Source organism: Zingiber officinale, chromosome 4A, assembly GCF_018446385.1.
Source record: "Zingiber officinale cultivar Zhangliang chromosome 4A, Zo_v1.1, whole genome shotgun sequence".
In the NCBI taxonomy this organism is placed as follows: Eukaryota; Viridiplantae; Streptophyta; class Magnoliopsida; order Zingiberales; family Zingiberaceae; genus Zingiber; species Zingiber officinale.
This window is the reverse complement of record NC_055992.1, coordinates 104,965,772-104,990,175: the sequence shown is the minus strand read 5'-3', so window position 1 is coordinate 104,990,175 and position 24,404 is coordinate 104,965,772. Positions and strand designations below refer to the sequence as shown.

The 24,404-nt window shown below is 45.5% G+C and overlaps 1 protein-coding gene across 1 annotated transcript; it reads right to left on the bottom strand.

The window, feature by feature from the left end:
• Window positions 1–21,465: 21,465 nt before the first annotated feature.
• On the bottom strand, window positions 21,466–24,289 carry LOC121970438 (temperature-induced lipocalin-1-like). Its single transcript, XM_042521171.1, has 2 exons — window positions 23,810–24,289; window positions 21,466–21,814 (listed from the first exon to the last, which is right to left on the bottom strand). The coding sequence occupies exons 1-2, from the start codon at window positions 24,182–24,184 to the stop codon at window positions 21,629–21,631; spliced, it is 561 nt and encodes a 186-aa protein (XP_042377105.1). The 5' UTR covers window positions 24,185–24,289; the 3' UTR covers window positions 21,466–21,628.
• Between the last annotated feature and the right edge of the window lie 115 nt (window positions 24,290–24,404).

Sequence of the window (24,404 nt, the reverse complement as noted above, 5' to 3'; positions counted from 1 at the left end):
ACAAAAATGTTCCGCTGTGAAATATTTCTTTCGGACTGTTGCGGACCTGTCCTCGTGGTAGGTCGGCGTCATTTTTTTTGTTAGAGTATATTAATTTTTTTCCACTGTTTTCTGCAACCCTAATTTCTCCTTCGTCCTTCCTCCTTCATCGCGACACGGCCGCAGAAGAGGAACACCCACAGCCGCGAGGAAACTCCACAGATTTCTCCTTCCTCCTTCCTCGCGACGCGGCTGCAGAAGAGGAACACCCACAACCGCGAGGAAACTCCACAGATTTCTCCTTCCTCCTTCCTCCTTCCTCCTTCCTCCTTCATCGCGGCACGCCCGCAGAAGAGAAACACCCACAGCCACGAGGAAACTCCACAGATTTCTCCTTCCTCCTTCCTCATTCCTCATTTCTCCTTCCTCCTTCCTCCTTCGTCGCGACGTGACCACAGAAGAGGAACACCCACAGGCCCCCCGAAGCTAGGGTTTCTGCCCCTTCCTCCTTCGTCGCGATGCAACCGCAGAAGAGGAACACCCACATGCGCCTTCCTCCTTCGTCGCGACAAGCTGAACCTAGGGTTTTTCCGCACCTCACTCTCCTTCATTTGTTCTCCTCGACAGTACACTCTATTGCTTGGGTTTCTTTTCTCTAATCATTTGTGACCTACAGTCTTGGTTTTCTATTCAAAATCGCTTGTGACGGTACACTGTATTGATTTTAGCAGTAAATTATGAATTAACTTTGGGGAAGAGGTTGTACTAGGGCTCCTCACCTATATTGTAAAGATGGATTTGAGAAGGTTGTGCATTGGAGAAAAAACATGATCATATCCTTACCAAACACCTTATTTAAACCTCAAAGTACTTCGAAGCCTTAAAGCACTTTGCCAAAGCTCTCCCAAACTCACTTGTATACTGGTTCCTAAAGCTCTCTTATACTTGTGAAGATTGACACTAATATTTTTCTGATAAATCCCAAAAAAACACCAGTTTTTTTGCTCGTCAAGATTGACAAAGGATTAATTTCTTGTAAATTGGATTAATTTTGTCTCACTGCAAACACTGATATTTAGGTATTACAGAATATAGTGTGTTATAAAATTTAGGTATTTTAATGCAAATTATGGCTACTTATAATGCAAATTGTTCAAATTTTAAATAAAATTGTATGATTTCCCATTACTTAAGCAAATTACTATTGTTTAGCTTAATTTGGTCAAATGTTACTTTTTAGGTTGTGCTTGAATGGCATCATCAAGTAACAGCAGTATCAACCATACCAAATATGAAACTGTGCGATGCAGGGACTACGGACTAAGAGCATTGGTGCTAGTCTCTAGATCGATCAAGAACCCAAGAAGACTATATTACGGATGTAAACATCATGGATGGTTAAAGTGGGTGAGGTCTGGTACTGGACTAAATGAAGACACTAATGATATACATTTTAGCATGTTGCCAAGAGCGGAGTCAAGGGTGGGGAGTGAACACATTGCTTATCCTGGACATAATATGGGGAATTGGAATGTACCGCTTATAATCTGGATATTAGTGATAGTGAACTTAATTCTTTTGGCTATATACTTGTTTTGTTTGTTGGTTGACCTTGTTAAGTAGTACCAGTGTTGTAATGTGATAAATAAATGTAATTATGGATGATGTTGACATTTGTTTTTTTTTTATTTATGGTATGGATGGATATTAGTTTCGTGTTATGCTTATTACAAAACTTGTTGAAGAGATGAAATAGAACCAAGGTCTATCCTTTTATTTATGGATGTTTATGTTTGTTATGAATATCAAAATATTTCAATGGAACTATGAAATTTCATAACAGAAAGCCCAAACAAACATATTTATCTCAATTTCAAATATACTTTTGTAACACAATGTCATATGTCTCTTATTGTTTACTCCATCTGGCAAGCTTTTTTTACATGAAAACCCCAATAAAATGGTTATATTAGCAGAAAAATACATCTGCAAAAGCAATAATTTGAACAAGTGTTTTGTTGTTGTTGTTAGGATCCTTCGTACTCGGCTAGAGAGGGGGGTGTGAATAGCCGCCCCAAATCGCTCGTTTCTTCCTACAATTCGTTAGCGCAGCGGAAAAATAAACTAGAAACGAAAGGAAGAATATCAAACCTTAACACAGCGATGTACGAGGTTCGGAGATGATGCTCCTACTCCTCGGCGTGTCCGTAAGGTGGACGAACCCAATCAATCCGTCGGTGGATGAGTCCCCGGAAAACCGGCTAATAAAAACTCCTTCTGGGTGGAGAAACCTCGCCACACTTGTTTGCAACAGCAAACAGGAGTACAAGTACAAAGAATAAGCAAGAAATACAATAAGAATACACAAGCACTCTACCAAACTTGCTTTCTCGTCGACTGGAGTCCGGATGAAGCTGCAGCTTCAAAAACCCTAACAGCAGCAGCTGTTCCAGTCGGGGAAGCTCACGTGAAGCTTTCGGAAGGAACTCAACAGAGCTCTTATCGCAGCCCACAAATCTTCAGCAGAAGAGAAGGAAAAAGGAAGGAAGAAGAAGCACCAAAGCCTTGATCTCCTTTTATAACCTGCGAACCTGCACAGTGAAGACAGAAGCCAGCAGAGAAGACGGAGCGACCCGTTGTGACTCAACGGTCGAATCGTGGACCGATCAGGCTCCACCCTGATCGGTCCAGGACCCTTCTGATCGGTCTGGGGACCGATCAGGCCCTGGGCTGATCGGTCCCTAGACCGATCAGATTGCTCCACGTAAAGTTGCCCAACTTTCTGTTCGTTTTCTCCGGACCGATCCCACCTCTCTGTACGAGAGGTGGCTGTGTCTCTGCTCAACTCTTCTGATCGGTCCCCAGACCGATCAGATGTCTTACAGAACCCTTCTGTTTGTTATCTGATCGGTCACCAGATCGATCAGATACACAAACGTATCGCTAGATCGGTCTGCAGACCGATCCAGAGCTTGGTTTTTGCCCAAACCAAGTCTCAAACCTTCCAAACCAATATCCGGTCAACCTTGACCTATTGGTACATCATGCTTAGCATCCGGTCACTCCCTTGACCTGCTAAGACTCCTCACCAAGTGTCCGGTCAATCCCTTTGACCCACTTGGACTTTTCTCTTCGTGTCAAGTATCCGGTCACTCCCTTGACCTACTTGACCTTCTCAACACCAGATGTCCGATCATCCTTGATCCATCTGGATTTTCCCTTGCCCGGCTTCACTCACCAGGACTTTCACCTAGCTTCACTCACTAGGGTTATCACACTGCCTAACATCCCAGTTAGGACTTTCTCACTGCCTGACTTTACTCACCAGGACTTTCCAACTGCCTAACATCCCAGTTAGGACTTTCCCACTGCCTGGCTTCACTCACCAGGACTTTCCACGTGCCAAAATCCCTGCTTGGACTTCTCCACTGCCTAGTCTTCATACTTGGACTTTCCACCTGCCTAACTCCCAGCTAGGACTTTCTCACTGCCTGGCCTCACTCACCAGGACTTTCCACACTGCCTAACATCCCAGTTAGGACTTTCCCCGTGCCAAGTCTCCATACTTGGACTTTCCGCGTGCCAAGCTACCTTCTTGGACTTTTCCCCGTGCCAAGTCTCCGTACTTGGACTTTTCCAGTACCAAGTCTCCATACTTGGACTTTTCACGAATCAGGTCAACCTTGACCTAAGGTTGTACCTACAATCTCCCAAACACCTATTCTTGTCAAACATCAAGAATACAACTCTCTTCTCGTCAAACATCGACATGCAACTCAACTAGGTCAACCTTGACCTAAGGTTGCACCGACAATCTTCCCAAGTCAAACATCAAAATACAACTCGAGTCAAGTCACCTCGAGTCGGGTCAACCAGGTCAACCTTGACCTAAGGTTGCACCAACAATCTTCCCCTTTTTGATGTTTGACAAAACCCATAATCAAGTTAGGTTAACCCGATAACCTAACTTAGGTTTTCCAACCATCTTCCAATGTCCAATGTTCTTTCCTTGAACATTCTCTGGACATTCTCCCCTTAGGTTAACCCGATAACCTAACTTAGGTTTTCCAACCATCTTCCAATGTCCAATGTTCTTTCCTTGAACATTCTCTGGGCATTCTCCCCTTAGGTTAACCCGATAACCTAACTTGGGTTCTCCAATAATTCTCCCCCTTTTTGACACACATCAAAAAGAATTCCAATGTTCTTCCTCGAACATTCCTTGACATTCTTCCCCTAGCTTAGGTTAACCCGATAACCTAACTTGGGTTCTCCAATAATTCTCCAATGAACACTCTCCCCTTTTTGACACACATCAAAAAGAAAAAGGAGAGTATCAAGGTCAAGAGTTTCTTCCTAATGAAAGTCCCATACCTTTCATTGAAACTCTTAATTTCCCCCTTGATACTAAACTCAACAATCAATTTAGTGATAATCCCATATCACTAATCCTCAAAAGTCTTAAGGAGTAAAAACTCCCCCTAAGAGTCAACTCCCCTTGACAATTAGGTAAAACTCCCCCTAAAGGTCAACTCCCCCTTGACCATTGCACCAACAATGTCTTGGAGAGTTTCAAACCTTTAGAAACCCGAAACTCAACTCCCACAGCTGAAATTTCAGACCACAGTCGAAAATTCAGCAAATTTAGCATTTGGCACGCCCTGATCGGTCACCGGACCGATCAGGCCTTCCCTGGATCGGTCACAGTGACCGATCCACACATCTAAAGTGTATCAAACACATCCAAGTCAATTTTGATGTGAGATATGGGTTTAGGTCATCTTAGGCTAAGTTCTCATGCATTTTCTAAACACCAATTTGATCTCAATATCAAATTGTGTTTGTCCTCAAATCAATTTCATTGATTATAATGCAAGAGATGATGACATGGCATAAAATGATATCATAAGTAAAAACATGTGCCAATGTCATGATGTCATGGCATAAAGTTTGAAAACTTAAATAAAGCATGACATATAAATAACCTAATCATTATCATGACATTTCAAATGATCATAAATTAAATATGATGTCATGACATGGCTATGGCAAACAATCATGGTAAGTTAGCACAAATGAAATACCTAGATTACCTATCTAAGTATCCTTAATCACTTAGCTAATTTAACATCTAATCCTAGATTGCCCTTATATCCCTAAGAGAAACCAAAATCCAAATTATGGTATTTCTCTAGGTTTTCCTCAAATTGTGCCACTTAAGATTAAAAATGATATTTCCACCATTAGGCACATTTAGCTCTTCAAGGAGTAACTAGTAATTCTATTTCATTTTCAAAGGTTAACAAAACCTTGAAAATGCTCCTTGAGTGTCAATTTCCTCAAAGTTGGGCTAACTACCATTCTAAGCGGAGTTGACACTCTCTAACCCATCTATGAGGTAGAGAGGATGCTCCTAGGAACCCAATATCTATGTGAGCTCATTGGGTTCACTAAATATTCACTAGGGATGACTTCCCTAGCAACCCTCCTAATGACACTCTTAGGCTTTGAAGCCTTGGTCATTTGAGACTCATCAAGATCAACTCTAGGGGTGACTCCCCTTGTGACCTTGGTGGTGGTCTTCCTAGCCCTAGGCTTTGTTCCATAATCGAATGGAACACTATGATAAGTGGGCTTGACCACTTGGGACTTAGGTTTGTGACCCAAACCTTTCTTGTCCTTGGACTTGGGTTTTTGACTCTTAAACCCTAGAGATGACTTCTCCATGTTTTTAAGAGCCTTTTCTAAATTATCAAGTCTTGACCTCAAGACTTGATTTTCCCTCTCTAATACCTCAAGTGTTAATTTGTCATTTTCTCTTGAGATATTCCTAGGCATGTGTGTAGTCTTCTTGGGATTTCTACCTAGGTTTTCCTTAGCCTTAGATGAGTTAATCCTAGAGTTGGCCTTCCTAGTATTATCCTTATCTAAGTTAACATGTTTAGCACCTAAACACATGTATTGATTTCTAAGGTTAACATGCTTATCATTCTTGACAATTGCAATAAGACTACTAGCATGTATCTTATTAGAAGTGCAAGAATGAACCTTAGAGGATACCTTAGGGTTTGCCTTCGCTCCCCCTTTACACGTGCTTGGTCTTTTGTCCTTGTGAGATTGCCTCCCCTTGGACATTGACTCCTATAGTGTCCTCGTTGCTTGCATTGGAAGCACACCACGTGCTCCTTGCCCTTGCGTTTTGGGACTCCGACTTCCTTGATCTTTGGCGCCGGTGGAGTCTTCTTAGTCTTCTTTGGACATTTACTCTTGTAATGTCCAAATTCCCTACACTCAAAACACATTATATGCAATTTACTTGAACTTAAAGTGTTTGAGTTACCTAGGGTCGAGGATGGATGGATGATCTCTTCTTCATCCCTCCCGGAGGTAGAAGCTTCTTCTTCGTGCTCCGATCTTGAAGAAGAACTCACCTCCTCTTCTTCTTTAGATGTTGAGTAGCCCTCAACTTCTAATTCCTCACCTCCACGATGTGAGCTACTTGGCTCACTAGGCTCCTCTTCATGGCTTGAAGTGGGGCTCTCCTCATGGAGTTTGGCCAAGTTGTTCCATAATTCCTTGGCATTGTTGTAACTTATCTTACACAAGATGTTAGTAGGCAATGAAAATTCAATTATTCTCGTTACCTCTTCGTTGATTTCGGATTTGTGAATTTGTTCTCTTGTCCACTCCTTCTTCTCAAGTGGTTTTCCTTCCTTATCCATCGGAGGAGTAAAACCTTCTTGTACACAAAACCAATTCATTATGTTAGTCATAAGAAAGTACTTCATCCTTACCTTCCAATACGCGAAGTCGCCGCATTCGTAGAAGGGTGGAATGGTGACGTCTTCTCCATAGAGATCCATTCTCTAGCTTTGCTCCCACGGGTGTGAATCCGATGAAGAGCAACCTCGCTCTGATACCACTTGTTAGAACCAAAAGTAGCTAGGGGGGGTGAATAGCTCGTCGTGTTCGCTCGTTGCTCGGTGTTGCTTGTTCCTTCAAAGATGTGCAGCGGAAATACAAAGAAACAATCACACAACGCTAACACGGTTGGTTTACTTGGTATCCACCTCACAAGAGGTGACTAATCCAAGGATCCACACCAACACACACACCCTCCACTAAATAAAACTCTCCTTTATGGTAACTACCAAGGGCGGAGAAGCCCTACAAGACTCAATATAAGAAGAGAGGGAAAGGATACAAGAAATACAAGCTTACAAGCTTACAATGAGTATAAACCCTAACCCTAGCTTCTCTTCTTGGCTTTGATCCGCCTCTTGACTTGGAAAACTTCCAAGATCCTTCAAGAATTGGCGATCTGAGCTTTGTGAGTGCTGTGGAGGAGCTGGCGAGAAATCTGGAGTGAATCGGAGAAGAGATGCCGAAGGAAATGAACGCCTGCGGCCTTTATCGACGCCAACGGTCGGATCCCGATCGATTCGAATGTTCCCAATCGATTGGGGGGCTTTGATCGATCCACGGATCGATCCGAGCGCCTGCTCGAAAGCGCTGGATCGATCCACGGATCGATCCGCGCATGAGCGGCAGCGTCCCAATCGATCCACCGATCGATTGAACATCCGATCGATCCACGGATCGATCCAGAGGCTCTGTCGCTCCAGAAGCTCCGGATCGATCCACCGATCGATTCAGCCTCGGATCGATCCACCGATCGATCCAACACTTGGTTTTTGCCCAAAACCAAGTTCCAAGCCTCTCAAACCAACATCCGGTCAACCTTGACCTGTTGGTACATCATGCCTAGCATCTGGTCACTCCTTTGACCTGCTAGGACTTCCCACCAAGTGTCTGGTCAATCCCTTTGACCCACTTGGACTTCCATCAGATGTCTGGTCAATCCCTTTGACCTATCTGTATTTCCTCGTGCCAAGTATCCAGTCAATCCTTTGACCTACTTGGACTTCCCAACACCAGATGTCCGATCATCCTTGATCCATCTGGATTTTCCCTTGCCTGGCTTCACTCACCAGGACTTTCACCTAGCTTCACTCACTAGGGTTTTCCATCTGCCTAGCTTCACTCACTAGGGCTTTCACCTGGCTTCACTCACTAGGGTTTTCACCTGGTTTCACTCACCAGGACTTTCACCTAGCTTCACTCACTAGGACTTTCACCTAGCTTCACTCACTAGGGTTTTCCTTCTGCCTGGCTTCACTCACCAGGACTTCCCTGTCAAGTATCCGGTCAACCTTGACCTACTTGACTCTTCTTCAATCAATTTCTTATTGTCAAACATCTAAACTCAAACCAAGACTCAGCTTGGTCACCCAGGTCAACCTTGACCTGAGGGATGCTGCACCAACACGGACGTGAAAGTCGGAGAGGGCTCGGTAGCTCGTTCTCCGGACTAGGTCAGAGAGGGCTCGGTAGCTCGTTCTCTGGACCGGACGTGGAAGTCGGAGAGGGCTCGGTAGCTCGTTCTCCGGACTACGTCAGAGAGGGCTCGGTAGCTCGTTTTCTAGATCAGGAAGACTTTAGGGTTTAAGGCTGGGAAATTAGATCGGTCTGCTGACCGATCCAGTGATACTATGGGTATCTGGATCGGTCTGCTGACCGATCCAGTGATGCACTGATTCTCGCTGCGCGACATCCACTTTAGCAATGCCCCGATAGAGCTTTTTTAAAATATGAGATCGTCATTGCCCGATCCATCTTGGCATTCTCTGAAGATCCCTTTCCCCTCTCGGCATTCTCCGAAGTTGGGATTTCCGACCACAATGCCCTCCTCGACGTGACACCCATCTCACCGCCACCTGTGTGCGTCCTTCGTCGAGAGCCGTTGTCCCTCTCAGCGACATGTGTGTGTCTTCTTCTTCATATATCGAGGGCCAAGACTAGAGAAGGTGGTTGACTACTTCTTGCTCCTGCGATCTGAGCTTTGCTGAGCTCTCCATTACTGAAGCTTCGTGTGAGCTTCCCTCGGCTGAGTCTCCAACTGATCAGTTGCTGTTGTGGTTGGCATCCGTGAAGTTACTGCTTCATCAACAGTCGACGAGAAGGCAAGCAAACTAGTGTTTTTACATTCATATTGTTCATGGCTTCTTGCTGTATTTCTTGTACTCTGATCTTGCTGTTGCAAGAGAGATTGTGGCGAGGTTTCTCCACCCAGAAGGAGTTTTTATTAGTCGATTTTCTGAGGTCTCATCCACCGACGGATTGATAGGATTTGTCCACCTTACGGACACGCCGAGGAGTAGGAGTATCATCTCCGAACCTCGTTATATCGTCGCGTTTGAGGTTTGATATTCTCCTGTTTCGTTTCTATCTTTTATTTCCGCTGCTCTAACTCAAATTGTAGGAAGAAACGAGAATTTGGGGTCGGCTATTCACACCCCCCCTCTCTAGCCGCATCCGAAGGTCCTAACACCAAATGCACAAAAACAATGATGTGTTTCAGGTCATCTAGAAGTTAATGCCTTTGTCATTGCTGCATCTTGATCTATAAGAATAGTTGGGTTTTTCTCACCCATAGCTTTAGTTAATGTATTAAACAACCACTCAAAAGTCAAACTAGTTTCATCATATAATAAAGCAGCACCAAAAAGTATCGATTGTTTATGATGGTTAACACCCACAAACAACGCAATTGGTCAACCTTCATTATTTCTTCTATAGGTTGTGTCAAAGCAAACAACATCTCCAAAATTAGCATAATCAGCTCTCATCCTAACATCATACCAAAAAATATTAGTAATCAAATCATCTTCATCAACTTGAATATTATAAAAAAAATTAGGATCATCAAACGCATTTTCTGCAAATACTCCAATATACCCCCTGTATCCCCAACTCTCATATTTATTGTTCTTTTTGATCGCAAGTAGTTTTTGTAATCCTCAGGAATAAATCCTAAATTCTCCTTCCCACCTACTTGTCTCACCATAAGATCATGAGATGTTTTTGGGGGGATTCCCACATCACTTGCAATCTCAATCTGTTTCACTGCAGAAAAAGATATATTTCTATGACTTCTATAGAGGTGAGTTTTGTTTGGACTTGAGAGATAATGATTATGCTCTTTAACAAATTACACCACAGTAAACTTACTTTTTTTCCGATTACTAATCTTCATTTTAGCCTCACAACCAAACCTAGTTTCATCATGACTTGCTTTGACATAAAGATCTCGTTTGTCTTTTCCCCTTTTGCCTTGGGCATAACAATAAAAAACTCTATCAAGTAATTTACCCGATTTATCATTGTGGATTTACCTCTCCTTACGTCAAATCCAACTTTTTTAGCATATGCCAAATAAAATTTATATGCATCTTGTTCTGTATCAAATTCCAACCCTATTTGTGGTATATCCAAATCTGTTTCAATGTTTAATCCTATAAAATCAAACAAACAAAGAAAAATGTAAAAAAAGTAAAATTCGATATATTGAAACTCCATACATTCACAATATAAATCTTATTACCTTCATCAATAATATCAAAGTCACCTTCCCGACTAGCTTCATTTTCTTCAAAATTCAAATGATGACAACTCGTAGATTCACCCTCTATGATAATTAATTTGATTCGGCTAAAAAAAACAATGAATTTTGGTCTAAAAAAATAAGCAACAAAAGAAGCATCTAACAACAACAATTTTATGTACTTCTTATCAAGTATGTCCATCTTGGGCTGTCAAAAAATGAAAATATATATAACATCAAAGAAAATGTATGGAGGAGTAGCAGCACTAAGAAATACACAAATTGTTTCACGCACAACTTGGAATTATAAGCACCAATAGTACATGAAAATTAAAAGAGTATATATTGCTACTGATCCTGTCCGAATGCTGAATCAACGGACGCTGGGCATGGGGCACTCTTCGACTGCTGACGTGGATCTTCGACTGGTGGCACGAAGCTCCGGCGAACCTGCACAGAAGTCGGGCCGGGAAGGGGTTCCCGGCGGCGACTCTCCGACGCTCAAGTCAGGCGAAGCTCAAGAAAGAAACAGTGGCTTCAAAACTCGTAGAATGTGTACCCCCGGCGAAGAATGAGGGCCTTTATATAGGGCAGCGAGTGAGTGTACACCTACCGAGGTGTACACGTGTCCATGGCTCATACTCCAGTAAGGACTTGTCAATGAGCTTCCCTAACTCATACTGCTACAGTGTCAGCATGTCCTCGATGGGACAGCGGAATCCCCTGTCACAAGATTTGGAGCATGGCCCACACGTGAAACATACCTGCTGTCAGAAAAAGACGTTCCTTGTCCTTTTCCCCTTTGCTCCAGATCTAGCTTCCGGGCGGACAGCTCCCTCAACATCCGGCCGGATATATGCGGTGGTTTACTTGGGGAGATCTTCCATCACGTGCTTTGTGGAGACTATTAGCAGTCTTACCTTACGGCTTTGGCCGAGCGTGAAGTCCGCTCGGCCCTGCGACCTTTTCCACTGAGCGCCGGAACCCTGATTTCGACAGGGCGCCTTTAACCATCAGCCGAATATCGTCCGGTCGGCCAGCCGATTGGACCCATCCCTCTTCGGACGTTCGATTCCACCGAGCGGCCGGCCGGCCGTCCGGTCAGACCCGGCCCTCTCCGGATGGACCACTGTCAATGTAACTTCCACGTGGCGTTGACTCCACAGGGCGGGGTCCCCTGTTCTTACTACCGGATCACTTGCCTCCCCTTCAAGTCTAGTCGAAGGAGGCGAAAAGTCCGACTGACTGACTAAGAATCTGGCCGAGCGGCTCCTCCGTGCTGGTATCCTCCGCTCGGCCAACCATAGAGGTAGCCTTAAGCGAATCAACAATGGCATTCACCGGATCCCCTCGTGTTCTACGCCAATCTTCGACATTAAGGTTGCGCATGCTTTCATTAAATGCTCCGAATGATTGAATGCCACGTGGAGCACTGCCATCGGCGTACGGCGGCGGTGGCATGGTGTTTTGATGTGATCGAAGCGATTCGAAATGGACGGCTCGATGCATGCTTTGATTCCTGTTAGGGGTGAGTATTCGGTTAAAACCGAACCGAACCGAACCGAACCGAATTAACCGAACCGAACCGAACCGAACCGATTTGTTTTCGAATAAACCGAACCAAACCGATTTTCGATAAAAACCGAACCGAACCGAACCGAATTTTCAATAAAATCGAACAAACCGAACCGAATAAACCGATTTTTTCTAAAAATTTGGTTTAGCTTAATAAAAATGTGGTTTGGTCTAAAATTTATGATCTAAAAAATCGATGTGGTTTAAAAATTCGATCTATTCGGTTTATTCGGTTTAACCGAATAAAAAAAATCAAAACCAAACCCGAACCGAATTAACCGAATTAACTGATTTTTTAGAAATAAAAAACCGAATTTCCGAATAAACCGAACCGAATTTTTAAATTCAGTCGGTTTAATCGGTTTATTCGGTTTAACCGAACTTTTGCTCACCCCTAATTCCCGTAACCTGGATCCAATGGTGGAGGCCGCCCGGCCTTCACCCTATAAATTCTTCGTTTCCTTCTCTCTCTCACTTGCCTCCGCGATTTCGACCATTGCCCCCTGCGCTTTGGAGCTCCGGCGATCCTGTTTCTGCTCTCCGACGCTCTCCGGCGCCTTTTCCTTGATCCCTTTCCCCGCAACAAGGTTTTATATCTTTCCTTCCTCCTTTCCGGTGTTTCCTCCGCATTTCTTTCTCAGTTTCGATCCTTGAAACCTCCTTTCGTTTGCTGTTGTTTTTCTCCTGCCTTTTTGCCTTTTGATTCCTTCCGATCGGCCCATGGCTAGCTCTTCCAATCCCGAAGATCAGTCGCTCGGCCCATGGTACACCACCATGCAGTCCCGATTCGAACAGCGGGACTTCGATATTTTGACAGACAATTTCGAAATCCTAGAGGATTTCGAAATTCGCTTAGCTGGTCCTTCCGCTCGGCCTCACAGGCCACCGCGCGGAGCTTTCTGTGTCTTCCGAGACCAGTTTACCACCGGTCTTCGTTTTCCTGTACACCCTTTCATCATAGATGTCTATAATTTTTTCGGTGTGCTGCTCGGCAGTTTAGTACCCAATACCTTCCGTCTCCTTTGCGGTGTTGTCGTTTTGTTTAAGATTCACAACATCCCCCTCCGACCGGAGGTCTTCTTTTATTTCTATTACCCCAAGCAAGCCGAGCCGGGCACCTTCATGTTCCAAGCTCGGCCCGGCTTAGTCTTTTTCAACAAACTTCCTACTTCCAATAAACATTGGAAGGATTATTTTTTCTACATCCGTATGCCCGATCGGGCCAACTTCCCGACCCAGTGGCAGGTCAGCCTACCCCCCACTCCCGAGCTGAAGAAGTTCAAGACCCGACCGGACTATCTCCACGCTGCAAATATACTGGCCGATCTGCGACTTGACATCAACAAACTTCTGCACGAAGGAGTGATGTACATCTTCGGCCTGAGTCCCATACGGACTCCTCTTCCGACCGGCTTCGGTAAGAATTTTGCTTGGGCATTTGCTTTAATTGCTAACTGATTTCTTTTCTTTCTCCTGCAGCTGACATCGTCATGGACTCGGTGATGGCCGGCGTTCTGAAGAGAAAGGCGGTGGCGCTAGAGGCCGCGGCGGCCAAGGAGATGGAAGCGCTGGGTATCCAGCCGGTCGGATCCCATGAAGGAGAGAGCGGAACTCAAGCTGAGTCGGCCGCTCAAGCTTCCCAACAAAATGTGGCTAGCGGCGCCACCCCCTCAAGAGAACGAACTGCCCCCGAGGAAGGTTCCGCTCGGGAGGAGGAGCAGCCCTTACAAAAGAGGCGTCGAGTGGAGACTCCCCTGCGCTCGGCTACCTCAGCTGTCCAACCCTCCGAGCGGGACACTGCAACCGCTCGAGGCAACGCGCCAGTGACTGAAACCATTTCGTCCGACCGGACACCTTCTGAATGGGACGAGCCGGCCGCGACAATTGATGCTATTCCGGTCAGCACTCTCCCGCCCGCTCGTCGACCAGTCCAACGCTCGACCATTCATTCGCAGTTTTCGGTGCCGGCTTCTGATCCCCTCTCGACAGCCGGTCGGACGACCTCCGGTCATGGTCGTACCATTCGGGTCACTCTTCATCTCCCGACTGAAGAGCTGCTGCCAGAGGCCGATCAACCGACTGCGCCCGAGCACACTATCACCCTGAAGGGGCCTCTCGCTGAGATGTGGGCCGACGCTCGGGCACGCGTCGCCCTGATCCCCATCGGGAATTTGGCTAACAGCCATATGCAGCAGGCCACGGGGGTAAGTTTGTTCTACTAAGCTTTGTATGCATTCTTTCCGATCGGTCGCTAATAACTATAATTTTCTTTTGCCAGAGATGGGTGGAGGAAATTGCGGTTTCCAACTGCTTGGCCTTGGTGGATGAAGAGCTACGACAACTGAAGGCCGCAGTTGGGCCGTCCGGCCTTCAGGGCCCTTCCTATTCCGAGCTGCAAAAGGAGCTGAAGAAAGCTCAAACCCTGCTGGCGGCCGAGCAGAAGAAGACAGCCGACCAGGCCCATGCCCTGGCCGAGTTCGAGCGACAAGTCAAGTCGCTTGACACAAAAATAACCCTAGCCACCACTCGGAAGAATACAGCTATCTCTGATCTGGAGAAGAAGAACGTTGAGGCTCGGGGCCTAGAGCTGAAGATAAAGGAATTGACAGAGCAACTCGACAGGGAGAAGGCGGGCCGCTCGGCCGACGCGGCTAAGATTCAGAATCTGAATGAGGCCCTTACTTGCTCCCAGACGACGTTCAAAGAATATCAAGATGCCGAGCCGAGTCGAATCGCGGCCTTAAGACAGAGCTACATCCGCTCGCCTGAATTCTCGGAGAAAATATGCGAGCGGATGTACACAGCCTTCGACTTGGCTATGACCGCCACCACCACTTATCTGAAGTCTAAGGGTCTTCTTCCGGAGTCTACTACTATTCCGGCCGGCGATCAAGTGGCGCTTCTGAATAACATTCCCGGGGACCTCTATGATTATATTGAGTAGTTTTATGTAATTCGGCCATCCGCTTGGATATCATCTTTTTTGTAATTGGGCCGCTCGGCTTAAAGCTTTACCTTTAATGCAATGTTTTCCTTGTATTTGCTGTCTTCTTTCATAACCAAGATGTGTGTTTATCCGCTCGCCCATTATTACACCTCTGGCATTCGAAAGGAATTTTTGCGAAGTACTTGGCGTTGCCCTTCCGCTCGGCTAAATATTTCGGATGCGTAACATTCCGTTTTGATAGCAGAGACCACTCGCTAGAAGCCGACGAGTACCTTTGGGCTCTAAGCCGAGCGGAACGTAGAGCCGGTGGAACGATATTGGCGGCGAGCTTCTCGGACACTTGCAGTTTTTTTTTTTTTGCCTTCTTCCGCTCGGACGTTTATAGACGCCGGCTCGTCTCTCGATATTTAACGTCGGAGCTCGACGGTCTTCCGCTCGGATGTTTATAGACGCCGGCTCGTCTCTCGATATTTAACGTCGGAGCTCGACGGTCTTCCGCTCGGACGTTTATAGACGCCGGCTCGTCTCTCGATATTTAACGTCGGAGCTCGACGGTCTTCCGCTCGGACGTTTATAGACGCCATTCCGCTTTGCTAGCGTCGCTCGCTATAGCCGACGCCTTTGGGCCCTGAGCCGATCGGAACGTAGAGTCGGTCGACGGTATTCGCGGCGCTTCTCGGACGCTTGCGCCTCGATATTTAACGTCGGAGCTCGACGGTCTTCCGCTCGGACGTTTATAGACGCCGGCTCGTCTCTCGATATTTAACGTCGGAGCTCGACGGTCTTCCTGGCTAATCTTTAACACAGCCGCTCGGCAGGAATGATAGTCATCCTTTTAATTAATTTTGCTTCCTGCATTACAAGGACATAGACGACCAAAATATACACAAAAATGAGTTACATCAGTACACCTTTCACCCAGCTCGGATAACGTACTCCCGGCCGAACGGCTCGGGGTCTTCTTCGTCGAGCGCTTGGCTCGGATAACATACTCCCGGCCGAACGGCTCGGGGTCTTCTTTGTCGAGCGCTGGGCTCAGATAACATACTCCTGGCCGAACGGCGCGGGGTCTTCCTCGTCAAGCGTTTGGCTCGAATATTATACCTCCGGTCGAACGACTCGGGGCCTTCGGCATCGGGCGCTTGGCTCGGATACTATACCTCCGACCGAACGGCTCGGGGCCTTCGTTATCGAGCGCTTGGCTCCGATGATATACACCCAGCCGAACGGCACGGGCCTTCTTTCGGAAAATTACAATGAATTCTATGCCCGAAAGAAAGTATATCTGAAAAACTAACCTGCCGATCAGCATAAGATCTGACTCAATTTCTCCACTCCCGAATACCCGTGGAGTGAGGTGGATACAATGTACTCGTCGAAATTTATCAAGGCCAGGAGGATGGCGAAACTTCCCGGTCGGTCCTCCATGGCCGCTCGGCCCACCAGAGGTGGAGGCGGCCTGCTGCGTTATCCTTTTACTTGAGCCTCTTGCTCCCGTTGCTCCACGAGCCTTCGTCATCGAGCGCTTGGCTCGGATACTATACCTCCAGCCGAACGGCTCGAGGCCTTCTTCATCGAGCGCTTGGCTCAGATATTATACCTCCGGCCGAATGACTCGGGGCCTTCGGCCTCGAGCGCTTGGCTCGGATCTTATACACCATGAAGATAGGCCGCTCGGCCGATAACGCCAATTGCGCACATTATAACATTTTGCCTTCTATATTTCAAATATACAACCAAACGGAAAATATACAGCACATATTCTATTGGTGCACCTTTCACCCTGCCCCAGATAGGCTGGAGATAATTTGCGCTTCATGGTGGATCCAAGTGTCAATCCATCTTCATCCGCTCGGCAGCTCGTCCACCCAACTCCCTCGTATGCAGTCGATTCATCGCCTGACATCAAACTCCCGCTCTTGAGGTTCCAGAAGGAGGGGCTTGCTATAAATTGAATTCGGGAGATGAAGTATCTGCTTTTGAGGGAAATGGGACTGTGTCAGTCGGTGCGTCCGCTCGGGAGAAGCGTCCGCTCGGAGGGCCTTGCCTTTTCTGTTGTCCCGTATTGGTATTTCATCTGACGAAGATCCCTGATTACGATTCACTGCTACAGCATCAGAAGGCGTCCGGAATAGGGCTCGACGGAATAGAACGGTAGCCGGTGGTGTTTCCGCTCGACCACCAGACGCTGACGTTGCTTGCTTCTCTGGCCGCTCTGCTGTTGCTTTCTGTTTTTGCTCCACATGCATGGCGGCCCTCCACTCGATCAGAGCGTCAAGTTCCTCCGTGGAAAGCGTCACCGTGTGTTGTCGTCCAGCTTCGTCCATTGTTTCCATTCGGATGCAGGAGCGTTCCCACAGACGGCGCCAAATTGATCATGTCCGAATGCTGAATCAACGGGCGCTGGGCACGGGGCACTCTTCGACTGCTGACGTGGATCTTTGACTGGTGGCACGAAGCTCCAGCGAACCTGCACAGAAGTCGGGCCGGGAAGGGAGTTCCGGCTGCGACTCTCCGACGCTCAAGTCAGGCGAAGCTCAAGAAAGAAACAGTGGCTTCAAAACTTGTAAAATGCGTACCTCCGGCGAAAAATGAGGGCCTTTATATAGGGCAGCGAAGAAGTGAGTGTACACCTACCGAGGTGTACACGTGTCCATGGCCCATACTCCAGTAAGGACTTGTCAATGAGCTTCCCTAACCCATACTGCTACAGTCTCAGCATGTCCTCGATGGGACAGCGGAATCCCCCGTCACAAGATTTGGAGCATGGCCCACACGTGAAACATACCTGCTGTCAGAAAAAGACGTTCCTTGTCATTTTCCCCTTTGCTCCAGATCTGGCTTCCGGGCGGACAGCTCCCTCAACATCCGGCCAGACATATGCGGTGGTTTACTTGGGGAGATCTTCCATCACGTGCTTTGTGGAGACTATTAGCAGTGTTACCTTACGGCTTTGGCCGAGCGTGAAGTCCGCTCGGTCCCGCGACCTTTTCCACTGAGCGCCGGAACCCTGATTTCGACAGGGCGCCTTTAACCATCAGCCGAATATCGTCCGGTCGGCTAGTCGATCGGACCTATCCCTCTCCGGATGTTCGATTCCACCGGGTGGCCGGCCGGCCGTCCGGTCGGACCAGGCCCTCTCCGGATGGACCACTGCCACTGTGACTTCCACGTGGCGTTGACTCCACAGGGCGGGGTCCCCTGTTCTTACTACCGGATCAGCTACATTTAACTTTCGGTAGCAGAAAACCAGGCAGTGTTTCCTGAATAATTAGCATACAAATTACAACTAGTTGTATTTTGAGTAGACCTTGAAAGAAAACAAAGCACTATAGTGTACAAAAGTCTCTTCACCATAAAATGAAGCAGGAGATTCTGAACTCATGGTCGTCCCAATTACATTTTAACTCCACCATTGATGTACCAATTCCCCCAAATAACTCTCAGGGGTTTGAATTCGATAATACTCATGCTGGTGGGTGACATTTTGTATATATAAAATCAAATTTTAAATATAGACAATTTAGGTAAAATAGAATTATTGTTGTGCTACTAAATAATGTTCCAAGCAAACAAAATTTTGGTTTGCAACTATTTGATATGAGAAGTTTCAACCACTATTACCTACTCCAGGGAGGGAGGCGGCTGGAGGTGAGGGAAGTCGTTGGAGGCCACGAGAGGGAGGCCGCTGGAGGGAGGTTGCTGAGGCAGTGAGAGGGAGGTCGCTGGAGGCTACTGGAGGGAGGGAGGTCGCGGGAGGGGGCCGCTGGAGGTTGCGGAGGTCATTGGAGGTCGCAGGAGGGAGGTCGCGAAGGTCACTGGAGGTCGCGGGAGGGAGGTCGTCGTGATGCTGGAGGCCGCGGGAGGGGAGCTGCTGGAGGGAGGCCGCGGGAGGGAGGTCGCCGTGAGTGGTGGAGGCCGCTAGACCACAACAATATTGGAGGGAGGCCGCGGAAGGTTGGCGATGCAGGAGGGACACAACGTCGGAGGGATGCCGCAGGCGACGATGGAGGCGACGTTGGAGGGAGGAGAGTTCGAGCGGCTAGGGCTTTTGGGCGTTGGCGCGTGCACACGCTTTGCACGTGAGGGAGAGTTTTATACTTGCTATATGGTCAGGGAGGGACCAGGAATTCCTGGTCCAGAAGATCTGCCCCCGAAACAATATGTTGTCGGAAATTTATGGGATATTAGTTAAATTTAAATTATACTGAATTAAATTCAATTTACAGTCGAGATGACCTGAGCAGATAATCTCAGACTGTCAGCAGAGGTTGGTTTCTGCTAATTGCTGAGTGTAGATCGAGCTTCGAGTCCGAGCAACAAAATCTGAGCGGACTTAATGGCTGGGCGGACAAGTAGTAGATTGACCGAGCAGACAGGCCGAGTAGTCAGAGAGGTCGGTCAGGTGAAGCAGATAGGTTGAGCGAGTTGATGCCGATCGGGTGAAGTAGAAATGCAACCCGAGCGAGAAGTGTCGATCGGTCAAGTTGAGTCGACCGAGCAAAATTGTCGAGCGGGCGAGCAGAGAGGCTGACTGGGCAAGTGGCCGATCGGAATAAGCAGACAAGCCGAGTGACTGAGCAGAGGAGCTCGAGCATACGAACACCCTCCTGAGCGAGAAAAAGGACCGAGGTCTGCACGAGTCGTAGTTTCCTTGAAACAGATTTACCCACCTCCGGCTATACTTTGAGGTCACTAGGGTCGTCTGTTTCCCAGGATACAATGGTTGATCGTGATTCCCACCAAACACTGATGGTCACGGCGAACTGAGTGGCACCCGATTGCTATCTACTGAGCAGGAGTTGCACGACAGAGGAGGAGAGAATGAAGGTGGAGAGCTTCTGCTTATGTTGTTGTGTGTCCTCTGCTTGTGATCACAGTCTCCTTATCCATTTCATTCATTATCACTCAAATGTTGGTTGTTCCACTTGGGCAAATTTTGCCCCGACCGATCCAACATTCGCCGCATACAGATCATGCCCACACACAAGTCAACATGAATCAATACAATCCGAGCCCTGAATTTATAATCCCCTGCGCATCTACATATGAGAGAGTCTCTCCTCATACATTTATTCATATCCTCAATGCATGTGAATCAATCTAGACCAACCAACATACCATGAAACTTTCAATGTAAAAATAAAATCTCATTCATAATGAAATTTTTACCCTCTTCCACCTCTTTATATATATATATATATATATATATATATATATATATATATATATATATAGCAATGCAAGATATGATGATAGATGATACTAAGTACATAAGATCCAATAATACTAGGTGATTGTGAAGTATTATGCAAATATATATATAGAGTATTGATATTGTGCGCGACTGTGCGCGTCGCGCACGATACCAGTGTTTTTTATTTTTTTTTAGTTTTTTGAATTTAAAAAATTTAACATTTCCTTATTTAAAATTTAATATATAGATATATCCCCTAAACACATTACAATACTCAATAAATACTTAAATTAATTTTATTTTAATTTTTTTTAAACCAAACACTATAACCTAATTAGAAAGCCTAAACCCTATAGGTAAAATAAAAAAAAAAAAGCTTTAACACTATACCCAAAGCCTGAACCCTATAAATAAAATCGTAAAAAAATTTGTTAATTATTTTTTAATTTAAAAATTAAAAAAATTTAAAAAATTTTAAAAAAAACACTGATATTGTGCGCGACGCGTACAGTCGCACACTGTGCACGTCGCGCAGAGTATCAATACTCTATATATATATATATATATATATATATATATATATATGATACTAAGTACATGAGATCCAATAATACTCGATGATTGTGAAGTATTATGCAAACAAGATTCTTAGACATGGACAAGTGTCTAAGGTTCAAGGTTATCAAGCGAGACTATACAAGCGAGAGTATGATGATTATGCAGGAATTGTATTGCCTTTTACTGCTTTATTTTATTTTCCTTCTTTTTTGAGAGGTAAAGAATTTTTTTACCTGTAAAGAAAAGGCAGTATAAATCGAGATCAAATCTTCTGTCCCGAAATTCTCCCTGTCTCTCTGTCCCACGTAGAAAACGATAACCGACTCGTGAGAAACACGTGACGAAGGCAGAAATCATGGCTCAGGGCCGATCGGCCTAGGGGCTGATCGGTCTGCGGACCGATCAGGCCATAGGTGGATCGGTCCACAGACCAATCTCCTTATTTTTCTGAAGGAGAAAAGCACGTGTACCGATCTCTATCTTGATCGATCTGGGAGGCTTCTGATCGGTCTGTGGACCGATCAGCCTATAGGTGGATCGGTCCACAGACCGATCCCTATTGTCCTATAGGCGAATCGCTCTTTTGGTTTCCGCCTTCGTCACATGTTTCTCACGAGTCGGTTGTCGTTTTCTGCGTGGGACAAAGGGACAGGGAGAGTTTCGGGATAGAAGATTTGATCTCGTATAAATCACCGTCCGCAAGTTGTCAGTCACAATCATTTGACGTCACTCCATGATCACCAACAAATACACAAAACAACAAACTTTCAACAAAGATACCAATATTACTTCGATTGTACATAATATCCAACACATCACACGCAGTGAATACTTCAGTATATATTGATAGGATCATACAGACCAAGGATGTGACGGTCGACTCCAAACTGGGCGGTAGACACTCCATTAAAAGGGAAAAATGAAGATTTCATCTGCCAAAGAGGGATTTGATCCACCAAATGCCTTTGGTATCCCTGGGAGCTGTGTCGGCTTCCGGAGGAGGATCGGTTTGGGGCGTCTTGTGCAGTTTCTGGACGTCATAACCCACTTCTTTAGCTTTCTCCACCAACATGTTGTATACTTCCTCATCCAGGTGGGTTTGTCTGCACAGAATCTGAAGTAACGCATGATAAATCAACTATGTGAATGTAAATAAATCATAATGATATTTCACAGTAGAGTCGACTTTGAGATTCATTTCCTATAAAATGTTGAGCAACTAAATACAGCACCATAGAATACGTGCCCAAAGAGCGAAACTAAATCGGGTAAACTGCAAGATCAAATATTCAAATACTGTAACCAAACATTGTCCTAGTATTAAATTGGACAAATGTTTATTTAAGCAACAATGTAGTGATGAAGAGTTGCTGAATTTAAGTGTTAGTTTCACAATCAGTTAAGCCTTACTGAATTGTGGCGGTAAATTTAAAATGTGAAACTAACATTAAGTGCTGATTGTTGTAAAGTAAAACAAGAACCACAACAATTAGAATTTGAAACGTGTAATAGACATGTAAATTGGTACGCAATATTTAAAAAAATATCTTTATCTGCAGATAAAACAACACGCTTGATATTCAAACTGACAATGTAATAGCAAGCATTCCATCAAATTGAAGATTGCTTCCTCTGAGAGCAAAGTAATGGATCATCATCTTCCATATTTTGTGCATTGATTTGTTCTAGTCACTTGACAACACTGAGGTGTCAATGGACTCAGAATCAATAGCCAACTCAAAAAAAACCCACAGATTATCCCATTTTCTTTCTCAAATTTGAATTTCTCAACCTGGAATTGCATTTCCAATAGAAAGGCATTCCACATAGCAGGCTACATTCAGCCATGAGTCAATTGACTTTGCTAATGGTCTGGGATCCAAGAACTGAGACATTAGACTATAAGAAACCAATGGATGAAGTGTGGGTTGATTTTACATGAGCCATGAATTCACAGAACGTTGGCACCCTCAAACTTGATACCTTTTTCAAGAAAAGTTAAGAGTGAAAAAAGTACACCTGCTTTCCCACCTTCAAAGTAGCAAGTGTTGAGAAGATATCAGAAAGCAGATGTACAATATGGTCCACTATCTTGCTAAGAAGGGTACCCTTGTATTATCTTTAATAAACAAGCAGGGGTCATGCAAGTTCAACTTTCTCAATCTCAACCTCAAACATATTGAACCCCATCTTTGCGAAACACATGTGAAAAACCCGAGCATAAAATTTTCAACAGCATGGAATTGAATCAAATTAACTTAAAGTCACAAGATACCCTACTTTATATCTTATAACTTTGTTAAACACTTATTTTGCAAGTGATAAATATTTCAGTTATCAATATAAATATTTTTCAGTATTTTAGTACTAACTCTTTTAAACCTTGTTCAAAATAACTATGAATCCTCGAACATATTTGTGCAACATGTGAAATGCTGCTTGTGAGGTAAAGGCAATATAATCCTTTCTATAAGTTAGAACTTGTTTAAGAAATTAGTGACATTTATTGATTGCATGCTAATCTTTTTTTTAAAAAAATAGATTTTAAGTACTCTTCGCCTATGTTTATTCTCTTTTCATTATTATCTTGCTTGAATTTATTTATTTTCTGCATTGGGCATATGTTAGCTAACTTAGCTCAACTCTCCTCCCTTCCTAGTTGTATAGTCAACTACTCAACTGACATTACCATGCTTTCCCTTGTCAATCTTCATGGTTAAATTGCCTGATCCACTAACGAGATAAGTAAACAGAAGATCACGAGTGGAATGTTAGACAAGCACAATGTGAGAAAGACAGTGATGCTAAGGCCGTAACTATTTCCATAGAAACGCAGGCACAAGATTCCTTCGGCTTACTTAGGATCAAACTATTCTTTCTAATCCACAGCATTTGTCAGCCGAAGCCATACAAATGTTGCATAGCAAGTTTGCACATAGGACCACACTCTCAGTCTACCGTAAAAAAAAAAAATATGATCTCTCTCAAACTGAAAAAAATCTCTATTTTTTTTGATAAAATTATTCAACAGCATAAAGAAATAGGGTTTCTGCCAGATCCTCACTTCCAAATTGAAAAATGCATATAGAAAGGCGAGCGAGCTGCATACCCAGAGGTAACTGCGGGAGGGCTGGCCGATGAGCGCGTACTGGTAGTCGTCGTCGATGTAGAGCACCCAGTAATCTCCGACGACGGGGAAGATGGGAAGGAAGGGTGGCACGTAGAATTTGACCTTGAGCTTGGCCTCGTCGCTGGAGGGGTCGGCCTTGTAGGCCGTGCCCTCAATGGATCCGCGCCTTCCGCCGCTCCAAGTCTCGTTGAGGACGTTCACGGTGCCGTCGGACCGCAGCGTGTACGTAGCCCGCGTGTCCTGGCCGTCCCGCGGCTGGAAGCGGGAGGGGAAGGAGGCGATCTCGTACCACCTCCCCATGTAGCGCTCCAAGTCCAACCCTTTCACCACGGTCATCTCCTCCTGCTTCGCCATTGCTGATTTTACTTGAATCGTCGCCGAGCTGGGTTTTTGATTTATAGCGGCGACGGCAGAGCGGGGCGACGTGGCGGCACCAGGACGGCAGGTTCGGAGGAACACCGTCTTATGGGTACTTCTGGTTGGTTCGAGATGTGGTTCGCCGATGAATCACGACCGCCCATGGGGTAGTTTCTTGGGCACGAAGGCTCCTGTCCTTTTCTTGAATTATTATTTT

Excerpts from the sequence above, each read along its gene's own strand:
- LOC121970438 (XM_042521171.1), bottom strand. The coding sequence starts at position 24,184 with ATGGCGAAGCAGGAGGAGATGACCGTGGTGAAAGGGTTGGACTTGGAG. Across the intron at positions 21,815-23,809 it reads CCTCCCGCAGTTACCTCTGG|ATTCTGTGCAGACAAACCCA; the intron begins GTATGCAGCTCG and ends GCGTTACTTCAG.